A 24,660-nucleotide genomic window follows, 5' to 3' on the forward strand; every position below is an offset into this window, starting at 1 on the left:
TATTTGGGCCTTACAGAAACAATGCTAAGACTCACCTAAACCTCCCTGGCTCCAGTTGAGGACAGAGAGGTTTAGGTGAGTCCTAGCATTGTTTCTGTAAGGCCCAAATATTTTTTTTTCTCACCTCAGCTTCTTTAGCTTGAAAACAGGAATGACTTGGTGTGCTGTGTATGACTTGGTGTTTGGTCACACAGTTGAATGCACGTTTTTGGAAGAAGGTGGATAACAGCCCCTTATTGATGCCCCTGATATGAATTTCAAACCAAACACCACCTGTGAGACTTTCCCACCAACAAAAATACAAGATAAAGAACCAAGATAAGAACTAAAACTTCAATCCTTGAGCTACCTTTTGAGTATGCACATATCCTTAAAACCTTAGTTGGTCTTTCCAGCAGCTGTAGTTCAGACCAGTATTTTCCATCAGCTCAGTATGAACAGTTTCTCATTTGTAATACAGAGTAATACTCTGAAGAAACATCCACAACCATCAAAACTAGAAAAAAAGAGTTAAAAGCAAAGGAAACTTAAGCTCCATATATCTTGTGTTTGTAAACACCTTTAAGCAAACACAAGAGATCAATGAATATCTTTTCTTCTTTCATTTCAAGACAATACCAAACCCCCAGCCACTTCATTGCAATTGCAGATTAAAGCTTTATATATATATATATAAATAATATATATATATATGAGATACTAAATGGCACAAAGCACTGGGAAAGGGAATGAAATGATCCAGGCTCAGAATGAAATGTTGATTCTTTATTCAAATGCAAAAGCATTCTCCTGGGATGTTCTAATTTAAATTTCAGGCTTGGAAAAACCAATGTCTTTCAAGGGAGTGTGTGTAACTGCTTTATTTCAGTCTGCAGACTTTCCAAATTTGAAGGTGATGGCAGCAAAAGGAAATGCAGTAAAGCCCTGTAATTGGTATGTTTGTGTAGAGGAACCAAGACTTTGTTCTTAGAGGAGCTCAGAAGTTGTCAGTGAAAATCTTTCTGCTGGACAGGGAACACTGCAGGCTCCACTGCTCTCAGTGCACTTCAATGATGACTTTGGGGCTAAGGCATTGGGTTCATGAATCCATAAAATCCCTGTCTCTGCCACATACTTCCAACATGATACCTGGGACATAAATGACTTTGTTAATTTCCCACTTTTCCATCTGTAAACTGGGCATTGAAACAAAAGGATTTTTTCATACTTTGGTGCTGTTTGCTGCTTGGAAGTAAGAACTCTTTCCTGTTTCCATGCATTCTGCTCTCACCCAAGGAATCAAAGGGTTATGATACGGTAAACCTAGTAGGTAGGTAGAAAATAGGAACAGAAATAATATCTAGAACTTTATTTCTGATTTTCCTTTTTTTCCCTTCTTTTTTTTTTCCTTTCTCATTATTTTTCACGTGAAAGAAATGGAAGCAGACAACATTCAGAAACATGCTTATACAGGAGACCCTACAGCATCTCTGTTCAGGTGCAGCCTTCAGATGGAGAAATTGAGAAGCAGCTTCCTGTACAGCCAAAAATAATTTTCCTGGACAGAAAGGTAGAATTTGCCTCCCTGTGTATGGAGACTGTATTTAATTCAGTACTATTTTGACATTTGAGATATTTGGCATGGAGCAGGTTCTGCTCCAGCATTGGCACCAGAGGAATGGGCAGGGACTGATCCCAGCAAGTCCCACCCGGACAGGAGGCAGAACTTCTTTCCTGTGCAGTGACTGAGCACTGAACAGAGACCAGAGAGGCTGTGGAGTCTCCTCACTGGGGATATTCCAGAACTCTCTGGACACAATACTGTGCCCTGTGCTCTGGGATGACCCTGGTTGAGCAGGGAGGTTGGACCAGAGGAGCCACTGTGGTCCCTTCCAACCTGACCCCTTCTGTGATGTGGCCTCACCTTGAAAAGTTATGGTGACTTTTGTGACATTTATAACAGATGACACATAAATGCAATCTGTCCTCAGACAGGGGGCATATATGAAAAAAAATATTACAGTTGTTAAAACCATCAAAGCTTTCTTTGGTCTTGCTGAGGAGACAAGATCTTAATTCTTCTCTTCTGTTCTTCCTCCCAGGGTGAGAGAATTGACAAGCTGGGGCCTCCTGCAGAGCCCTGGGTTGTATCAGCTCATCTCAAGGACTCCTCTGAGTCTGTGCTGAAAGGTTTGGATGTGTTTTCCTGTAGCAAGGGTTATGGCAGAGCAGCTGTGCAAAATGCTGGTGATAACTTTAGGAGCTCTACCTGAGAAATACTGCAGTTGAAAACCAGTCTTTGGGCTGAAAATAGAAGGTTGCAGTAGGAGTTTGGTGAACTGCCCAGTCATGTGCTACAGGGGAAAAAAAAAAAAAAAAAGCTTTTACTTTTTTAAAAGTGTTTTGTGGTCTTGTAGCTTAAAGGAAGCATATCCTATAGTTTGTCCTGAAAAGACATACCTGGGGTCAAGAAAAGAAAGAATGAAGAATTAGAAATCCTAACACTGCTTTTCAATTTATGCTAACTGGGGTATTTTCTTGAGGATCCACAACACCTTTTTTATCCCAAAGGATCTGGCCAAGTTCAGACAGAAGCAACTGCCTATAGATTATCATTAACATAATATAATCTGATTTTTTTTTTTTTCCATGGGGGATCTAAATGTTTCCCTTCTGGTCCTCCTTTATCAAAACACATGAACTCATGGAAGACTCAGGAAAACTTGTGAAAAAGTCTAAACGTGAGGATTTCCCTCAAGGTTGTGTGAATATGCTTAGACATACTTGTTGAAGTAGAGTGCTGAACCAAACAGCTGTGGATGGTCATATGCTGCTAAATTAGAAGTTGGAAATTATAATGATTATAGACTTATTAGTTCAATTTCTAAAATATTTAAATATAAGCAAGAAGAACACACATTGAAAAGTTAGGTTCCCTATTGCAGAGAAAGTATTTTGTTCACAGTAAAGCCATTTGTGTGTTATTTTTTGAGTTGAAATGTTCACAATGAGAGAAGATAAGTAGCATTTATGCTGTAGATCACAGCTTCTCACCCTTTCAGTCCCTGTTTCTGTTAATTAGAAATTCTTCCTACCACAAGATAGTTCCAGGATTACAGGTTAGAAAAATCCTTTGGTGTTTTCTACTGCTTTTCTTGCCTTTTCAGGGCATGTTCCAAAACTCCTTAGGTTTATATTAGCCACAGACTATTGAATCAGGAATGACAGTGGGAGGGAGGAAGGAAGTGGCGGAGGGAAGGAAGGAAGTGGCGGAAGGAAGTGGCGGAAGGAAAGAAGTGGCGGAAGGAAGTGGCGGAAGTGGTGGAAGGAAGTGGCGGAAGGAAGGAAGTGGCGGAAGGAAGGAAGTGGCGGAAGGAAGGAAGTGGCGGAAGGAAGGAAGTGGCGGAAGGAAGGAAGTGGCGGAAGGAAAGAAGGAAGTGGAGGAAGGAAGTGGCGGAAGGAAAGAAGGAAGTGGAGGAAGGAAGTGGCGGAAGGAAGTGGCGGAAGTGGCGGAAGGAAGTGGCGGAAGGAAGTGGCGGAAGGAAGTGGCGGAAGGAAGTGGCGGAAGGAAGGAAGTGGCGGAAGGAAGGAAGTGGCGGAAGGAAGGAAGTGGCGGAAGGAAGGAAGGAAGGAAGGAAGGAAGGAAGGAAGGAAGGAAGGAAGGAAGGAAGGAAGGAAGGAAGGAAGGAAGGAAGGAAGGAAGGAAGGGAGAAAGAAAAATAGAAAGAAAGAGAGAAAAAGAAAAAGAAAAAGAAAAAGAAAAAGAAAAAGAAAAAGAAAAAGAAAAAGAAAAAGAAAAAGAAAAAGAAAAAGAAAAAGAAAAAGAAAAAGAAAAAGAAAAAAGAAAAAAGAAAAAAGAAAGTAACTGAAGGGAAAGACACTTCACATTCTCTAAAAGATACATGCATCAAATTAATAGTCAATAAACTGCAGCAAAGGAAGAGCAGCACAGTACAGATGTTCTGCATGTAATAGTTTGCTGCAGTTTTCCCTTTGACAAACATCCTTATTGCACTCGTCTTTTGAAGCACATGAAAGCAGCATTTAATGGAAATGGGTCCCGTCTAGCACACTGAGGCTGCTGCAGCTGACAGCAGCCAAAGTGCCTCGTGGAAGGCAGTTTAGCTCCAAATTAGCTCTGCTTCTACGTTAAATACCAGCTTGCCTGAGAGATCTTTGGGAAGACTCCCATATATATCTGTAGCATTCTGAGCTTTGAAGCATATGTGCCTGAAAGCTGAGCTAGTCTCTGTTGAGAAGTACAGTACAGTACTCCAGGCTTCTTCACACACTAGAAATGGTAGTTATAAAGTATTTGGACAAGGCTCCCTGTTAAAATCTGCATTACAGATGGTAAGAGAGCCAAGAAATCTTGGTAGACTGCGCAGACACTGTCTTGAGCAAAGTTGGACAATAATCAGCACTGAGGTGAAAATCAATTTTTTTCCTGAGAAACCTTCATATCAATGAGAAATGCTTTAACAACCTGTGAGACAATTAGGGCAGGTAGTCAAAGTTCAAATCCCTGACACAAATCTCAGCACAGTGTTTCCTCCTCAGGTCACTAAGAAGCATTTCAGGATTTGTCTTCCTGCAGAAAAACTTTTTCAAAGTCCATATGCAGAGATCTAGGAGTTTTCTGATTATCTGACATTAAAGCATTTTACAACCTTTAATAATACTGCATGGCTGTTGCAGAGACAGCCATTAATCCATCAGATACGAATGATCTGTCAATAAAATGAAAAAATGCTGTGTGATCATGCCTGGCAACATAATATAAGGATGGATCATAAGGAGGATCATATGAGTGGTAGATGGATGAACCAGGATTAGGCTGGAGCAATAATAGAATTCTACATTCTCACATCTCCATCAAATCTATTCACAGTATAAATCACTGATTATTTATCTATCACAGCTGAACCTGGAGACTTGTAATGAAATTGGTGGTTTGGTGTGCTAGATATTGTACAGAAAGAGAAAAAACCCCCATGTATGTAGTCAAAACTAACTGGGATATTAACGAATTAAATTGTACCAGAGTCATAGAGAGGAGAAACTTTAAAATTTATGTTGCTGAATAATTAATATGTGTCATGGTTTTGCCTAAGGTTTTGCCCTTGTCTTGGACAATTTCTAGCTATAGTTCAGCATTTGCTAATTCACCACATTGTTCAATATCCTGAACATGAGAATGGCAGAGTAGAAATGTCCTGCTCTCATTCAGCTTTATGTACCTTCACCTGTGCCTCTAACTGCAATAAAATGCCAAAGCCACCTGCTTCATAAAGCAAATAGTTATGACATATTGTCTTTCAGCAGGCAAAACGCTGTGTTTGTGATCACTGGAGTCAGTCCAGCATCCTAAGGAAGTTCTGGCATCTCACCCCCACCTGAACCAACATTTGGAAATTTGTCAGCCTTTAGGATTCCACCCCTTTCACCCCAAGAGTCTGAATGCAGACCAGACCTGGCCAGCATCACTTAAAGACCAGGCCTTGGCTGCTGCTCAAAGATACACACAGTAAAATGGGGATCCAGTTGCAAAGTAAATTACAACTTTTTAAAAGAGCCTACAGAAATAACAATCATGGCAAGGGCAAATGTTGAGTCAGAATGGATTCCCTTACAGATCACAACAAGAGGTAATGTCATGGAGAAATTCTCTTTTCTGGGCTTCATTTTAATGCTCCCCATGGAGTTTTTCCCTGCCAGATTTCCAGCTGACAGTGTCTCTTGTACTGTCTCAGGGCAGTCACCACAGATATTTTCCATGGCCAAATATCTTTCAAAGCATCTGACAGAGCAGGAGAAAAATTCCAAGAGATTTAACAATAGTACAGGAGGGACTATGCCTGAAAGATAAGGTGAAACAAGTCAGAAAAGAATTGAATATTCAGCTTGTCCCTTAGTTACAGGGGTTGACTCCTTGAGACCATCCCCTTGGCACACTCTCATTATCACTCTCCTAACCTTGGTGAACACTTAGTCACACAAGACATGAGTTAAATTTAAAAATAGGCATTTGGAACTTTCTAGTGCATCTCTATAACTCTTGTTACCTTTGTTTGATCTCTTTAACTGCTGCATTCACATTACACCCCACACAAAAAATGCCATTTCACAATGTGCTCAAAGAATAAATATTTAGAAGCTGAAGCTCTCTAATCCCTCTGGAATTTGTTTTCCAATTTTCTCCATGTGAAATGTTTTGGAGTTAGACACAATGTTTATGATTAAGATGGATAATGAATTTAGGCTTTCTGAAGTCCCTTAAAGTCATGAGGACTCCCTGAGTTTCTTAAGTGGCACTTACCTGGTTGCTGTTCATTGCAATATGATTTTTTTTGACTCTCTAGGGCTCACCCAAGTGCAGGTCATAGAGGGATGTGCAAGTTTTTCCAATCTGGCTGTCTCCAGCTCAGGAACAAACTGGAGACTTGTGTTCACAGTGACATCACCTCCAGGTAAGCCCTGTATTCTGTGTATTCTTTGGTTGGGTAAAATCAAAGCCCTACAGGTGGCATGAATTTATAAAAATGGAGTTAAACTTTGTTTGAATGGGTGGAGCTATGCCAAACCTCTAAATAGACTGAGTTGTGTTCCACATCCAACTTGTCATTCCCCAGGCAGCAGGAGAGCTGGATGATTCCTCTGCTGTTTATGAAAGATCTCTCAAATCCAATGAACAAGTACAGAGAAGTATTGTCAGATAAAGGTGCCTCTTTCTCCCTGGATTCCCTTGTATGTATCCCAAGAAATCAGAAACTTAAAATCAGTTAAGTTGCCTGAGCAAACTTTTTCCTATAAATTGCAACCTCTCATTCCCTCTTTTTTTCTCTGCTTATATTCAGAAATTTTCCATCTACGCTCCTGGCTATTTTCATAGTGCCTTTTCCTGACTGCCTGCACCTGGTAAACTTTATAGGTGGTTATGCACGTTCAGACCATGACTCCAGGACTGGGTTCTGCCAGGGCTTTCCTGAGAGCTTGTGGAGATGATTTTTGCACCTTCAGAGGCCCCTGAGCAGCTTAGTAAAGAGAAGGCAGGTGTGCTTATGCCTCCTTGGAAATGCCAGCTGAGGGGGGACAAGGCACCCTGTAAAGTCTGCCTTGGAAAATCCTTGAGATGCCTGCACAAGAGAAGCACCTCTGCAAATGTTAGGGGGCCTGACATTATCTGTAAACCTGTTTCTGAAGGAATAGAGGGGTCAAAGTGTTGATTTCTTGTCTCAGGATGACTGAGGCAAGAATATGAAGAAGCAGGAACAGGTCTGGCACGCAGTCCAAGGACATATTAAGATAGAGATGTTGTAAGACCATGTGTAAAGTCTCTATTATGGTATTGCATCCATCCATCCATCCATCCATCCATCCATCCATCCATTCATCCATCTCTCTTTATATATAGATATATATGCATGGATATCTCTCCAGATAAAGACCATTGTAGATGATCGATCTATCTATCTATCTATCTATCTATCTATCTATCTATCTATCTATCATCTATCTATCATCTGTCTCTCATGTCTTGCCTCATCCAGTCAAAAACGGAGGGAACAAGTACATCTGACTGTTGAAGTGGCCAAGTGGAAGTGGGTAATGAAAAAATCTGAGAAAAAAAGTAAAAATAGAAATTTGCAAATATTTAGGTGGCCACAAGTGGCTCATCCAAATCCAGTGCTTTCCATGGCTTGGCAAAGGGAGAATTGGGGTGCATGGAACACTTAGACGTGGGCCTTCCAAGGAGGGATTTTTTGTGTATTTTGTGCTGCCAAACAGATGCAGCTCCCACTACCTTCTAATCCGTGAGAGCAGATGGTAAGTCAGCACCTCACAAGATCTGAATCTTTAGGCTGGAAGCACAGCTTAATGAAATGTGTTTAGAAACCTGTTTCAAGGAAATCCCCAAATATTTTTTCTGAACAAAGGTCAAACAGAGATCCCTTCTCTGAAATATTTAGCCAGTCAGAGAGTTACTAAGGTTTAATTAAAGAATCACAGAAAGGTTTGGATTGGAAGGGATCTTCAAGATAATTGAGTTTCAACTTCCCCGTGTTGGGAAGGGACACTTTTCAGTAGACCAGGATGCTCAGAGCTCCATCCAGGCTGACCTTCAACACTTCCAGGAATGAGGCAGCCACAGCTTCTCTGGAAAACCTGTGCCTGTGCTTAATATCTAATTTAAATCTGCACTCTTTCATCTTAAAGCCATTCGTCCCCATGGAGGATGTTTAGAGGTACCAATGTGTTCAGGCACCTGTGCAGGTATCACCTGTGTAAATCAGATTATTCCACATTTTTAATGTGCATTGCAAAAGTACACACCAAAGGCACAATCCCTTTTGCTCCTTGCAATTGGAAGCCATGCTGGAGACAGCATAAAGGTTTTTACACTTCCAGATTCTTACTGAAGAGGTTCACTTTGAGGAATTAAATAATCAAATAGTAGATGCTTGTGATACATCTTCATGAACCAGTTGCTCTGTGCACCTAGCTGGCATAATTCACTGTTTGGAGACAGCTCAGGAGGTGCAGCTGATGTCAAATGCAATAATCCCAAATGTTTTAGTGGTAGCTCCTGGGGAGAGCAGACTATTCATAGCCCTACTGCATCATCCTGCTCCTTGTTTTACAGTAATATTCCCTTCCCTGATATGGATCCCAAGGGGTTTGATACATCCACTTTCCATTTAAACCAACAGCATCCTACTCACGGACTATTAGAGTAGTGCAAAACACCTTTAAACACCTGTCTGTGCAGAGTCCTTGATACCTGAGAGGTTTCTTCTCTCAGCTGAAGTTCATATGTGTTTGTACCTGCAGGCAGATTTCTCCCAATTGGAACATGCTTCCCACCTTGTTCTGATGCAGCTCAGCTTCGTTCAGGTGGACAACACTGACACAAATCTAATTAGTTTCTGCTAAAAGTACCTACAGCTACTTGCCCTGGTCTCCAAGCCTCTATCTTACAGCATTTCTGATTTCTTTAAATGAATTTATGAAAAAAAAAAAAAAAGGCTTTTAGATTTTTATTAAAAGCAGAACTCAAATAAAAGAAATATCCATCCATCAAAATGTTTAGAACTGTGGGGTTAGGACCAGTAATGAGTCAGGTAGTAAGACACATAATGAGTTGATGTGCTAAGCCACATCCTTCAAGGTGGTCTACAGAGAGAACCAGGGCCAGTTTTCCTAAACTCCTGTCCTTGCCCAGCACATCTGCATTCAGAATTTGTTTTGGAAATAATTTAGGGAGTCAAAACCTCTCTCTATTTCAGAAGGGCAGCACTAATCCTCTTCCAGTCCTTGCAACTCAGATCTGAGACCCAATGAACTCTTGAACACAGAGATTATGAGCAATGCCTGGCTTGATTCTGCCATTTACAGAAATATTTAGAATCTCTGGGTGCAGAGCATTACCCAGAGTTTCTGTCTTTCAAGAGACTAAAGATTTACTGTGTAACAGCAGGGACACTGACATTTTTTATTTATAATGCTCATTATCAACATGGTGGAAAACATTCACAAGTTCACTGGGAGTTTTCTGCATCATGGATTTAATCTTCATGCTGGTCAATATTTCTGGATTCCCTCTAACTTCTATTGATATGATTCAGGTGTAGTCTGGAAAAAAAAATCAGAATTAAGAACTGTCTTATCACAACCACTTGAATGCAAAGAAACTGTTTATGCCTCAGAAAGTACTGAAACCTCGAAACTTAGCTTGTAGAAAAATTGTTACACATTTGGGTTGTCCTGGTACTAAGTCCTAAATAAATATTGTCCATTATTGTTGGATCTGTCTGGAGATTGATGGATTTATGGTTTGTCCCTGAATGCATCTTTACCCTGTTAAAAAGCTACAGGGTGGTGTTTTAGCTGTGAAAATGCTGTCATTGCTTTTGTAATAAGCCAACTGCTTTAAATTCTCAGGGGTGAAGTTCACTGTGCTGTCCCAGCCATTTGCCACCTTCCCTGTGCCCATGAGAGGCAGGGCCAGCATGATCCTTGTTGTCATACTGGGTTCGGCAGCATCTGCATTCACCATTGTTCTTTCATTCTGCTGGTTCAGGAAGAGCAAAAGCCACAGTAAGTTGGAAATATCCACAAAACTTTATACTTGCAGAATCCTTGTTTCATTTAACAAATCCCCAGAGTGGCCACAATGGGTTTCAGACTACGGAACTCAGAAAAAGCTGTGGGATGTTCAGTAATTAGGATTTGGTTGTAGTTCATGCAGAGACAAGAGTTGGGCTTCAATAATCAATGTGGTTCCCTTCCAACTCAAAATATTCTATAATTCTGTGATAGTTCAAGGTTATACAGATTTATGCCTATAGGTGCTTGAGTCCAGGCAGATATTACAAAAAAGTTTCTTCTTGGAAAGGATTGTTAAGAACTGGAACAGGCTGCTCAGGGTAGTGGTGGAGTCACCATCCCTGCAAATGTTCAGAGGTGAGTGGACATAGCATTTGGTGTCATAAATATATTCAAGCAATATTCTACTATATATTCAACAAAATGTTCAATTTTTGCTCGAATTAATAATTTCTGCTGAGCAGAGATGCACTGAGGGTGATGTGATTGTGTGTTTCATTGCAGAAACGAGGACTGAACAGCCTCATCTCCCACGGGACAGGATCAAGAGACCCAATGAACAAGCATGGCCTCCTGCAGATCCCACCAAGCCTTGCTGCAGTCAAGGACCCAGTAAAAGTGGAGTGGCTGTAGCAGGAGGTGAGACTGCAATTCATAAATTATTGGACACCAAAAGAGTCAGTTTATGTCTTTTAACATGTTCAGATGTTCCCTGGGAAGTGATGTAGTCACCATCACGGCAAGTGTTCAAAAAATGTGAGGGATGTGGCAGCTGGGGAGAGATTTAATAAAGTGATTGTGCCTTGGATGCAAGATCTAAGAGGGTTTTTTTAAACTTTTAATGATTCTGTGATTTTATAGGTTTGTATAGGACCAATGGTGTTAGTGTTCAAAAACACATAATCACGAAAATGATTATATGTAGGTGCTTTTATTGAAGAGCTCTGGGTGTCAGAGGTTACCAACCCAAATCTGACTCCTACATGCATTTGGGATGAACATGTTTTATATATAACTTTCATGTTAATTATTAAACCTATATTGTTCTATTGTATACATAGATTCCAGCCAAGCATGGCTCCTCGTGGCCCCCTTAAATTTCTGACATAGTTTCTCATGATTCTTCTTATGATTATACAATAATTATATTTAATTACTAAACAATCATCACATCTAACAATTATATCATTTATCATATTGCTTACGCAGGTGCAATGATCTGGCAAAACATAAAGCCTAACATTTTCAGAGTCTATCTTTAACATTTTCCAGGGCCCCACTATCAATGGCACATTCTCAAAAGGTCTATCTCTTTATTGCCTCTTATTTCTCCTTCCTGATTTTTTTCTGTTTGTCATTTCATCTCTAATACAGATGGAGTGAATTCCCAGCTACACTGAAGGCAGCAGCATAATCCCTCTTATGCTCATGCTGTGATCCTTGGGGTGTCCTGTGCGGGGACAGGGCCTGGATTTCAGTGATCCTTTTGGGTTCCTTCTCCACAATCCAGGATATTCTATGATCCAATGAGCCCATGATTTCTCCCAGTGTTTTTGGAGTAGGGCAGGGACCAATACTCCTGGTGTCCCCAGGGCTCCTCCCTGCCCACATCTCCAGGTGCTGCAGGGGCATCAAAAGCTCTGGGCAGGTTTGCAGGCTGTGAAGGACTGTGAGTTACACTGGAGGTAAGAAACCCACCCAGGGCTCATCTGCACAGTCCTGCGAGTCCAACCAAAGCAGCTCCACGCCCACCCACCCCACCCTGTGTCCTATTTTACTCCCCAGGGTCCTGCCACCAACAGCCCCTTCCCGCACACCTCCTCGAGTCTTGTCCTTTCATCATCTTCTGATCAAACCCGGCTCCTTCTGAGGTCACAGAAAAGCAGACAGCCCCGGGGGCATGTGGCTGGCAGCACAAAGCACCGGCTTCCCTTTTCTGCAAGTGTGAAATGTTCTTACAGTAGTTGAGGGCTTTTTTTTAATCTCACCTGCCAACAGCACAGATCTAAGGGCATTCGGGTAACCCTGATGAACTCCCCATTTGCTCTGTTTTGGGATTTTCATTTTCCTCCTCCTTACCGAAGCCTGTGGATTACATAAGAGGCAGGAAGAGGCGAGCTGGAGTTTTATCTCCTTTTAATTAGTGTCTATCACAAAAGCAGAGGGAGAGAGAGAAGGAGAGAGGAAATTCTGCAGTTTATGTGTTTTGATATTTGCCATACTCTTCCAAAACACAGCATTCAGCTGTGTGCCTTAGGACACATATCTGCTATAAATTCATTTTTTATCTAATTTGTCTGAGATCTAAGCTTCCTGTGGAGGTCTGAGATCAAAGGATCTGATTCTGTCTGATGTTGGCTCTGACACATAATGCGTGCTGACTTAGTTCTGTCTATAAACTCGCAGTGGGAGGCTGCCACTCTCCCCTGGCACCTTTACATAGTGAACTTTCATTTTGGCTGGGGAGGCTGACAGGTACAGCACTGATTGGAGCCGTCGTGTAAATAATTCATGGGAAGAATTTTTTTTGTCAGAAAAAGGCAATCCAGCCACTTAGAGTCTTTTAGGAATAGTTGCAAGACAAAAAAGATTCCCCAATATGTTCAAATCTAAACAAGGATAACAATATCTTAAGTGAATTTAATACATATGACTTGGAAACATCTAATGTTTGATTCCCTCCTATTTAAAGTGCTGTTGGTTTTGGAGAGAGAGGGAAGAAATCAAAGCTGCACTCTTTTTGTTTAGTTTCTGCTTTGTAGCTCTTCCCCTCATAAGAAATACTGATTTTCTAACACAATTAAGTGTTCAGGGCCTTTATTTGTTAATCACCACAGTAAGACTTGCAAAACAGAGATTTTCTCGTTGGTGGGTGCTTGTGGAGTGCAAAGTTCAGTGGATCAAGGGCCCTGGATATTGTACCAAAAGGAGCAGCTGAGGATGAAGATGAGGGAGGAAACCAATATTCACAGTTATGCAGTACAGCAGGGAGAAGGAATCAAGATATTGCCTTGCCCAAACTTGGTCTAACATGAAAAGTCTCCTTAGCTTCTTGTAATTATCTCTCTCTTGAACTGAAGAACATTTGATGGACTACGGCACTGAAAACAGAACACACCTGGAGGTGCAGGAACATATTGTTGCTTTTTGCTTTTTGCAGTTTATTCTGGTGGTTCAACCAAATGTTGTATACTCCTACAATTTACATTTCCAGCTTCAATCTTCTGTCCTTTCCCTGAACCTTTTCAAAATGGTACCTGACTGATTTTTATTCTGAACTCCTTGGATGTCTTAGCCAGAAATCACTGTGTCTTCCTGAAAATGTAATCCCAATCTGTAAATTGGGTCTTCCCTTGTGGCTCCTACCTTGCTCAGATCAGCTCCTCCTCCTTCCTTTCTACCAGTTTGCCATTATCCCTTTGTTTTAGAAAATTTCATCAGAATCAATTCCAGTTTAAATTCCAAATCACCAGTGGAAACACTGAATATCTTCCATTTCAGTGGTAGACCCTGGTACTGCCACACATCCCTGAGAATTATTTCCCATATATAATTTCTGCCTGAGCTCTGTTAGCTGGTACTTAATCCAGTTATTCATATGCTTTCATGGTATTGAATAGTTTGTATTTAATGTTTAAAAATCAGGAATCTCAAGGCAGTACTTCATCCTTGAAACTGCTTCTACACAGTGTACTTGTATCCTTCTCCAGTGATCCAAACTTGCCTGAAAAACCTTTTTTCCACTGTTGATAATGGCACCTTTGAAGATGAGAGAATCAATAAATCTCCAGAACTAACATGCAGCTTTGGTATAAGAGATCATGACCTTATTATCTTGTTTATGTGTCTAAAGAGGAAAATTGAACCTGGTGATGTATGTAATTTGTACCTTAAATCAGCTGACTACCTGAAGTTAAAGCCAGCTTAAGAAGGAAAAGTGCTAAACATAATAATATGTCTGACTGCTGAAATTGTGGAAGCAACTTTCTGGTGGGTTTCCAAGAGGTACAACTCTGGAATTTAAATTTATGAGAGTACAAGTTGAAAAAAGCAGCAACACCCTTTAACAGAGCCCAAGCATGAAGTCATTGCCAGGGCTGTCAGAGTTCAGATTGGTCAAGGAGTGTCTGCACAACCTTCCTGAAACATGATTTAATTTTAGGTGTTTTTGTGAGAAGCAGGGATGGTACTCAATGATCCTTTATGGATGCCTTCTATGATTCAGCAAATAGAGTTCCAATTAATGAATTACAGGAGATGCAGAAGAAAATTATTCTGAGCAAAAGATCTGAGCAGCCGTGAGGTTGAATGTCACGGGCGGTTAAGGGTTAAACTGAAAGGACAGACCTAAAATATCATAAGTGGTAATTACACATTTTCAGGCATTATTTGTGCTAAGGACCTACAATGTGTGTGCTGATAAATGGACTAAAAAATCTGACTTTGTCTATTAACACACAACACATTGACCAGGACTAGTTCTGGATTTGGAATGAGTATTAAAGGTTTGGGTGTAGGCTGATGAGGCTGATGGCTTTTTTTTTTTTTTCATGGGGGGAAGGAGAAGATTGTAAGAAAATTATAAATGTTTTTAGCATCCACATGAAGCTACAAATTAGGCTGCCAATCATGGCACACTCTGTCAGCTCAGAAATTATCTGTTATATGACCCTGCCTCTGTTATTGACAACCATTTGATAGATAAGGATGTAAACATTTCCACATGAAAAATGTATGATATATATTTACCTTTTCCTTCATTTTTTCTATGTCATTTTCAAAAAAATATCGTTGCAGGTCACAGGCTCTGCCTTGAGTGGGACTCAAATGTCAGAAATACAAAGTTCTACCCTAAGTTACAGCCTATTTCAGAAAGAGATGATGCATTTTATGGATGTGTAGTATTAAAATATTGTCAGTCTTAGCAATACATAGCTTACTAAAAAACTGTATTCTATACAATTGATTATTAAACATTTATTAAAAATTTTCTAAATGTTGGAGGCGCTCTAGCAGCTGTTAGTGTATCAATAAGCACAAATCAGCTCTGTTGGGGTTTTTTTATTTATTTGTGGAAATAATTAATGGTTATTTGGCTTTGCCAATTTATTTCTGTCAAACTGAAATGTATGGCCACTGAAACTATTTCTGAAACAGTAACTGCTTTTTAATTAATCATAGAATCATAGAATGGTTTGGGTTGGAAGGGACTTTAATAATCACCTACTTCCTCCCACCCTGGGCAATCACGCCTTCCACTATCCCAGGTTGCTCCAAGCTTCATCCAGTCTGGCTTTGGACACTTCCAGGGATGGGGCAGCCACAGCTTCCCTGGGCAACCTGTGCCTGTGGCTCAGCACTCTCACAGGGAAGGATTTTTTTCTAGGGTCTAACCTGAATCTCTCCTGTTCAATTTAAAACTCTTCCCCCTTGTCCTATCATTGTCCACCCAGGTCAAATGGGGAAAAAATTAAAATTTATTGATGTCTTTAACACACAATAAAGGCATAAAAGGATAATATACATGAAGGTGGGGGTCTCATAATTGTTGTGAGAAACAAACAAGTCCTTTTTTTTTTTTTTTGTAGATATGGAAGGAAGTGGAGCAGTGGGAGCTGCCACAGGACATGCAGAGGAGCTGAACCTCCATCCCTGTGAAGCCAAGTCAGCAAAGAAGCCAAGCACCATCCAGCCCAAGACTGGGGACAGACACACCTTTCCCTCAGCCAGGAAAAGTGAGAGACACCCACAGTCCCGTGGAGGAAGAGCTCCTGGTGCCTCTGAGGAGCTTCAGCAGCCAGCAGTGCCAGGGTGCTCCAGCCAGGAGGAAATGCCCCAACCTTCAGCTGGGTACAGCCAGGAGGGAGAGAAACACGACAGGATGCCCCAAGCCCAGAATGATGTCAGAGAATGTGTGGCCATGGTGGCAGCAGAGGGGTGAGGCAGGAATGGGAGGGGGTGAACCACTGTGGTCACTTTGGGGATGAGCTTTTTGCCTCTGTGCTCAAAGAAAACCCTACAGGTATTGGGATGGGCGACCACATGGCCATGTGGGCAAATGAGCCTGCAGCCAACTGTGAGGCTCTTTGATGCTGACCTTTCTTGGCTTCCAAAATGGGCTAGGTGCCTCCAAACTGCCCTTTGAGAACAGCTCTCCTGACTCCTCCAAAACTCTCTCCAGGAGTTGTGTTGGGGAGCATTTATGACATCAAAAGCAGTCAGGGATCAGCCTAACAACTCAACAGGGTTTCTGACACTGCGATGTTCTAGCATGGATGTAGTCTTAGGGTATTGAGTATTGCTGATGAATATCAATATATGTAAATATATATAAATTTTCCATTTCTTCCAGCCATGCTTTTAGTTTCATTCAAAGAATCCTAGTACGTACACAAATATTTTCCCTTTTTTTACATTTATTCAGCTTTCGTTGCAGATTGAGTAAGTTCTTCTGTAGTGCTCTACTTAAACCTGTTTTGTTTTGTTTTGTTTCTGATTTTTGTTTGTTTGCTTGTTTGTTTTTTTAGATTAAAGTGTTTTACTGAGTAAATCTTCACCATGGCATTGTTTTCTGACACCTTTAAATCACTGACTTGTTATGAACACTACTCTTTATGGATGATAATAATAATAATAATGCTGATATTCTTCAGTTGCTCAGGGAATTCTTCTGTGCTTTGCTTTACTGAGCTGGAAGATGAGGAACTTTATTATGCCTGCTCTGTACCATAAAATTCTTGGTTGCAAGGTGTCCTGGTGGCACCAGATAAAATTTATACTCCTTTGCAGAAAAAAACCTGCTTAATCAGGAAGATGAGGTTTCTGGCCAGATCAGCAATGGGAAAGAAGGTGAGAAACCTTGATTTGGAAAAAACTCAGACCACAAACCAGTTCTCTTCAGGCTGAAGGAGTTAAGGTGCAGATTCTAATCAAACTGTTCAGTTTCCTGGGCACAAAAGTAGATTCACCATCTTTGGCTTCTGCACCGTGCTGTCTTTATAATCATAATTTTGGGGTGAAATTAGACTGACTGCACACTAAGCCAGGCTTCTTGCTGAGTGAACAGGAGTTGTTTTGGTTTAAGACACTTGTGGATGAAGATCTTATTAAGTGCAATGGATCAGCCTTTCTGACCTCTTGCATGGTATAGAAAAGCCATTTATTACATTATTTTCTGCAGAGGCCAAAATATTATTATTATCCCTACTGCCCATGATTCACGGTCTGAATAAAAAGTTATAGCTTTCAAAAATATCCATTTCTGGTGGAAATTATTGGGAAACCCTTCTTTTTCTCCACAGCTGATACCCAGTTTCAGATGCTTTCACATGGTAGTAGAGCCTCTCTACAGAAACACAATTCCTCCATTCCATGAATTCTATTTCCCTTCAGTGTTTCTACTTCTAGTAAATTACTCCATCACATCCAACCAGTATAAAAGAAAATAATATATTATTACATGTGTCGAAATGCCAGAAAATATCATTGAATGAATTATATGAAAATACAATAAAAAGAATTTTTTAGGGGAAAAAGTCAGATGTGCTGGAAGTAGTTAAGGGTTTTAATTAATCCTTTAGTTCATAATCCTTGAATTTATCCATACTTTGTTTGCAGAATAAGTAATGTCTTGTACAGCTGGACCTCTAATAGAATTAACAGCGCTAAAGGCTTTAATTGCAGCATTTTCAACAAAGTGAGTGGTAGCACATGGGAAAGAAGTGGACAGAAAGTGAAAAAAACATGGTGAAAAATTAGTGCAAAGATTCAGCAAATTCTAAATAACACATTTAGGGAATCTTGTGTATCAGGAAAAGAAAAGAAAAGAAAAGAAAAGAAAAGAAAAGAAAAGAAAAGAAAAGAAAAGAAAAGAAAAGAAAAGAAAAGAAAAGAAAAGAAAAGAAAAGAAAAGAAAAGAAAAGAAAAGAAAAGAAAAGAAAAGAAAAGAAAAGAAAAGAAAAGAAAAGAAAACCACAACTCTGTAGTGATCAGAGAGAAAGATCTTTTTCTAAAATAATTTGCTTTATGCTGAGTGCAACAGCAATTGGATGAAATGGGATCCTTCTGCTTTGTGGCAGAGGGAGATCCAGATTTATTTTGAACTGTTTTCCATATTTGTTTTCCATGAGACTGTGTTAAAATGATCTCTCTTAAAGGAGCTGTATGATTAGACGGGAGTTTTGGCTCCCCCTGGATCCCTGGAAGTGTCCAAGGCCAGGTTGGACAGAGCTTGGTGCAACCTGGAACAGAGGAAGGCGTACCCACCCATGGCAGGGGGTGGAACAGGATGGTCTTTAAGGCCCTTCAAACCCAACCCAGTCTGTGGTTCTGTGAACAGCCCCATCAAAGCTGCTACAGAATGTCCTGGGCGAAGCAAAGAGGAGAAGAAACATCTCATATCCAAGACAAAAGCCTCATTTTCCACTATTTTGAATGCCAGCTTGTCCTGAGGGACACTTGTTGTCATTGCTGTGTTGTGGTCAATACTTTTGGTGATCTTGCTGAACCTTTGCTTTGAGTTCTTCTTGATCCTTATATAATAATTAGGACAACAGTTGTTTCCACCTTTGTGTGGATGTTTTATGGATAAATTTGTGATATTCTACCTTCCAAAACCTGAGGTGAGGACGTGGTAGGGATGCAGTAGGAGGAGGCAGATGAAGAATCCACAGTGTGGTGTGTGGGTTATCCATGATATCCCATGGGATGTGGTGCCTTCACAGACCTGGGCTTATCCAAGCCCTTGACTCAGATCAGGACATTCAGATGCTGTCAAAGTCCAGCTTCTGGGAGGACATAAATAGACAGCAAGCAGGATTTCAGCTTGGATTTTGGAAGGAGCCCATGGGGATATTGTGGCAGAGATCAAGCTCCAGCACAGCCCAGACTCAGACCAGCTCTGTGGGGGACACAAAATATTTCCAGCAAATCTACTTAGGTTTAACAAAGTGTAGCTTCTCCACACCGGATGTGAAAGAAGCCTTCAAAGTACAGGAAAAATTAAGAAAAAATCTCTGAATCTGCCTGTGGAGATCCATCCTCTGAGGCCCAAAGTCTTCTTGGACAGTCATGTTAAATGTCAGTGACATTTGACAAGTTAGCTCTACTGAAGCCAATGGCAAAAATTTCATTAATTTTGCTGGATTTGGGATTTCCACCTGGTACTTTTTTTCTGTAGTCCCGTCTACAATACCTTTGAGTTCCTTTATTGATATAAACAAGAATATAGCTGAAAGGATGCCTAACTTTTAACCAAGCTCTCCAGGATTTCTGAATTGCTAGACAATGTATGGTCAAAATTATTCTCCTTCCTTTTTTTTCTCTCTATTTTGTGAGGGTGATGTTTTTTCCTCTTATGTCTGAAGTGGAGGAGTGCATTACAGACAAATTTGCCTAAGGCTTTGGGCCAGAGCTGATGAGACTTCACGAAGATACAGGAACAGGCACATGGATAGGAAAAAGAAAGCCTGTGAAAAATTAAAATGACAAGCCTGGTTAGGGAGCAGAGATAACTGGTGATGTAGTAAAATTAATTACAGTCTGGGTTGAAGGAATTGTGTGCCTAAGACAAAATTAAAAAAAAAAGAAAGAAAGAAAAACCAAATAACAGCAATGAGATTATAAACCTTTTGATCATCTCTATATGGTATAACTTCTAGTCTCTATTTATTACAGTATTTATTATGGCATTTATTTCTATAGCATGAGAGGTATAAATGGCAAATAAAGGAGGCAAGAGTCCAATCAGAAGGTTTTTCTCTGAGCTCCTGACTCTGCACAGAGTAGCCTTATTAACAGTGAACTGCACTCAAAAATATCTTCACTGGCCTAGGAACTGTGAGAGGAAAACTTTAGTGGTTCAAGGAAGCTGCATGATGCAACAATTCAAGGGTGATTATGGACACACTGAGTATCCAGATTCACAGGTTTTTAAATATAATTTTTGCAATTATTATGCATTTGCCAGAATGTGAAATAATTCCATCTTTCTACCAACTGAAATGTGGGAAGTGCTGGGTGATTATTTGTCAGGCAGCATTATTTTGCAAGAGCAAAAACCAGATATCCCAAAGGATGATTCCAAGATTCTGGAACACACCAAGGTGGGATTTCTCTGGTGTATATAAGGACTGTGTTTTTGAGGGAGTGGGGATGGGAGGTAGTTGCTACCTGAGGTACAAAATTTCCATATTGGGTGACATGATGGGCTGCAGTGGGGGACACTGGAACTTCCAGAAGTCTAAGGCCAACCTTGGAAGAACTTTTGAGAAGTACCAGAGTCCCTTTTCCCTGGCTCAAATCTCTGTGTGCAGGGCTGGAGCTGCCAAGGAGCTGCCAACAACCTTCTCTTCTCTCACCAAAGCATTTCAGTTTTCATAGAACAAAAAGTGAGCTACAATGACTCTGCCATTAGTGAGATTTCCAGAAAGGAAAATAAAAGGACACAGAGAAAGTTTTCTCTTTTAATGGAAGTTGAGATGTCTGTCGGAGGAGGGTCATTTATGCTTTCCTTCTACTTTCTTTTTCTTTTCTTTCCTCTTTCACAAAGAGGACAAAAACGATGGGAAAGAAGGAACAAAGAGGAAAATAAAAGTAGTTTTGAAGTAAGGCCATGGCAGAAGACTGCACATAAGCAAAGTCAGCCTCTGAACAATTTCCATATTGTATTAGACCTGAGGGCTGCCAGCAATGGATACATGGGGATAAATATAAGAAAAAGGAAAATATTAAATTAGCCCTCCCTGGATTTTATTTTTAGCAAAAAGAGACTTCTGGGATTGTTGGTTGCTCCTAATGACTTATTATCCCTGAAGATTTTATAGAATTGTAGCACTAATATAATGTTAAACTGAATTATCTATCTCCTGTGAGAGGAAAAAACAAGAAAAAAAAAAGAAGAAGAAAAAAAGAAAATTTAAAAAAAGCAAAGGAAAAAAAAAAGCAAATTCTGCTTTTATTTTTAAGTGTTCTGCCTGGTATTTTCCAGGTGTTTTTTTTTTACATAACAAATAGGGAGTAATACTTATTCACCTTGCTTTCCAGATGTACCACACATTCTTCATCACTTTCCAAGTCCTGTGGAAGTCCTGTGGGATTCAGGCACCTGACTTAAAATTCAGCTGAACAGATAAAGGTTAATACAGGAAGAGAAAGAGAATAGTTATACTCCATCCTCCTGCAAAAAAACCCTCTTGATTTGTGCAGTTAAACCTGTGGCATGTGGGTGCTGACTGGGACCCTGACCTTTGATCCTCAACGAGAAACCCAGATTTAGGTAGAAATATAACCAAACCAGAATGAAAGAGCTTAATAATAAACCCATTAATTTTAATTTTGGGAAAGAAGAGGAACAGAAAGCAGTGACAGAGCCAAGACAGAGGAGTGAGAAAGGGTCTCTGGAGCAGCTCTGTGAAGGATGGACTGCAGCAAGGTCAGCCTGGGTTTGTCAGAAACAGGAGCTGCACACAAGCTGAGCTCAGGGCACCACCCAAATTCCCTGCTGCTTTGGGTGAGGGTCATTTCCCAGTGGATCATTTCCCATACCTGTGGGTTGGATTAATTTGTGCTTTTTCTCCTGATGCACCTCTCTGTTCCAAAGTACATTAAAGATGAAGCTGGTGCCAAGTCTTGCAGCCATCAAAGGGAGTGATGTTAAAAATATCCCACCCTTGCTCTCCCTCCCCTGACTGTCTCTCCGTGTCTAGGTGCTGACAAAAGTTATTTGTCGTATTCCCTTCATTTGGTGAGTGACAGGAGACTGGTGTCAAGTGAGAAAATGAAATGTAAATTTTATTAAACACCTTCTCATCTCTGTGTATCAATCCAGATTCCAGCCTAACACAGCAAATCAAATCCTGTCTTCACCAGGCCTGAGGGCACACAAAGAATCATTTCTCCTTAATACCATTCCATCCTAGTAAAATATTTTTCTGTTTAGTAAATGAAAATTTAAAATGCAAACCCTATTTTAATCCCAGAGAAAAGATGTGCATTGCAGGGAGAGGGATGCTGTGTTTTGTTCTGTTCTGCCTTGCACTTTCTTCTGTTTTAAGACACACAAATGGTGATTAGCTGAAAGAAAAATTACAACTCCCTTATAAGGCTTGCCCAGTGGGACTTTTTATCTTCATGTCCACCACTAGGCTTAGAAGCTTACTAGTCCAGAGATGATTCAGTATCCACTTGTTTAATGTACAATTGCATGGTAGATTATATAGACTATATGATGTCCTGATGACTGAAACACTATTGCCAAGTGAACAATGTCACAATTTCATTGCTGTGGGTCTTAGTATCTATATTTCTTTGAAGATGAGGCTTTTGCACCACTGTGAGAGGCAAAATTGTCGGCAAAGGAAACTTCTAATGAGCAAAATCATGGCTGATTTGGGTCTTGCTATTCACAGGCTGAGCATAAAATAATTGGCTTCCTTTGGTAAGGGGGAAGATATTTATGACTATTTATGTGCAGAGTTTGACATTGGGATGGAGACAATACACACAGGAGATAAATCCTTAACACAACACAAATTTTTCTTTACTCCCAAGAAGTGGTACTGGAGAATGTGTCCAGAGAGGTTGTGGACTCCCCATCCCTGGAAGTGTTCAAGGCCAAGTTGGACAGGGTTTTGAACAAGCTCATCTAGTGGAAGGTGTCCCCTGCCCGTGGCATGAGATGAGCTTTAGGGTTCCTTCCAACCCAATCCATTCCATGATTCCATGATTCTGTGAATATTTTTATTGAGGCCACTGATTAACTAACCCAACCTACCTTTTTCATCTATGCTCCTTACCCCTAAATACTAAAAGTTATGTGTCTAGACTGACTTAACTCTCTCTTGTTTGTGGGTAATATCAGATGTGGATCCAGGAGGGTGCTGCTCTTCATTTTTCATGCATTCAGGCTGAATCACCCTGTGCCTGTTTCTCTGCAATAACTTAAATGGCATGGTTGACTTCCAGCCTTGTCCAGCACTCATTTTCATCTTAACCCAGCTCAGCTCTTAGTTCCACTGGAGTCTTTCACTGATCAGTCTGAAACTCAGCATGAGTTATTTTCTGATGGAAAAAGTGCAGGAGTGCTGCAAAAGTAGAGGTCCTGTGGGAATTTTACCCACTGAAAGCTGTTGTCTACTCTTCCATTGCCTCTATTAGAGAGATCTCATCCAGTACCAGTTTATTTTGGAGGTGGAGGTCCTGGAATTGCCTGTTTTCCCACCTAAAGCAGTCCTAAGAGTTTACAGGAATTCAGGGCTTCAGCCTTCTCATAGACCCAGGAGCCAACCAGGTCAGTCAGAGTTCTCATCTTGCAGATCGAAATGCCTACAGCACCTCATTTCAAGGAGGCTGAGGGTATATATAGTCCCAAAAATCTGGAAAAAAATTATAAAGAAATCTGAATTACTTAAAAACAATTGTTTTAAATATTTTTATTTAAAAAATTTGGCATCTCTGTTATTCTATTTTACATTCAAATTCTCCCTTCCAAGACAAATAGTAGACTCATGCCTTTACCAGCATCTTTAGAAAGGAAAGCCATACTGTTGTTCATGAATCAGGGATAGATGACACGAAGTAGGGAAGAGTTAACTCACTAAAGCTTGCATTAGGAGCAAATAGAAAAGAAATCAGAAAAAACCCAGCCATTTCCTTTGGCTATCTGTCCTGAGACAGATTCACTACAGCATTTTGGTTATCTAAGCCTGTTTCAGAGAGGAAAATGAAGACAAGCAACATTGAAAAAGTGATGCAGGGCAAGACTTGCAGCTTATGAATTAGGCTGGATATCAGCTGTCCTCAGTTCAAGTCTGCATCCTGCCACCAATTCCCCTCTCTGACCTTAGACCACTCATTTAATGTCTCTGCCCCTCAGCTCCTCACGTGCAAAATGAGAATGCTAATGCAGCTTTGCTCCCTCCCTCAGCCCACTCTACCCACTCAGGCTTCAGGCTGCACTGAGGCTTTTTCTAATTAATTATTTTCCAAAAGTACAGCTCCGTCCTGGCTTCCCAGTTGCCATTGAAACCATCCTTGAAACAAAAAGGTAACAGTGGTAGTAGTAATAGTGATAATAATAGAGATAGGAACAGAATTAGATTTAGAAATAGTAAAAGTAGAAATAGAAATAATAAATAGAAATAGAAATAGAAATAGAAATAGAAATAGAAATAGAAATAGAAATAGAAATAGAAATAGAAATAGAAATAATAGTGATATTTTGGAGAAAATTATAGTAATAGTGGAAGTAATAGGGATAGAGATAGATTAGGAAAAAGAAATAGAAGTAAAAAGTAGAAATACAAATAAGAAATAGAAATAGAAATAGAAATAGAAATAGAAATAGAAATAGAAATAGAAATAGAAATAGAAATAAGAAATACAAACGAAATGTAAATAGAAATATAGAAATAGAAAAAGAAATAGAAGTAGAAATAGAAATAATAGTGACATGTGGGAGAAAATTATAGTAATAATGATAATAATAGGGATAGATATAGAGATAGATTTAGAAAAACAGATAGAAGTAAAAAGTAGAAATAGAAATAAGAAACCGAAATAAAAATAAGAAATAAA

The 24,660-nt window shown here is 40.1% G+C and overlaps 1 protein-coding gene across 1 annotated transcript in view; it reads left to right on the plus strand.

The window, feature by feature from the left end:
* PKHD1 (PKHD1 ciliary IPT domain containing fibrocystin/polyductin) overlaps positions 1–17,302 on the plus strand; it is a 240,494-nt gene extending 223,192 nt beyond the window's left edge. Inside the window, exons 61-66 of the mRNA XM_074536510.1 lie at positions 1,414–1,549; positions 2,082–2,169; positions 6,342–6,449; positions 9,922–10,077; positions 10,591–10,725; positions 15,675–17,302. Of these exons, the coding sequence (XP_074392611.1) occupies positions 1,414–1,549; positions 2,082–2,169; positions 6,342–6,449; positions 9,922–10,077; positions 10,591–10,725; positions 15,675–16,027 (976 nt within the window). The 3' untranslated portion in view covers positions 16,028–17,302. The remainder of the gene's footprint in view (positions 1–1,413; positions 1,550–2,081; positions 2,170–6,341; positions 6,450–9,921; positions 10,078–10,590; positions 10,726–15,674) is intronic.
* Positions 17,303–24,660: the final 7,358 nt, after the last annotated feature.

Source organism: Zonotrichia albicollis, chromosome 3 (assembly GCF_047830755.1).
Source record: "Zonotrichia albicollis isolate bZonAlb1 chromosome 3, bZonAlb1.hap1, whole genome shotgun sequence".
Classification (NCBI taxonomy): domain Eukaryota; kingdom Metazoa; phylum Chordata; class Aves; order Passeriformes; family Passerellidae; genus Zonotrichia; species Zonotrichia albicollis.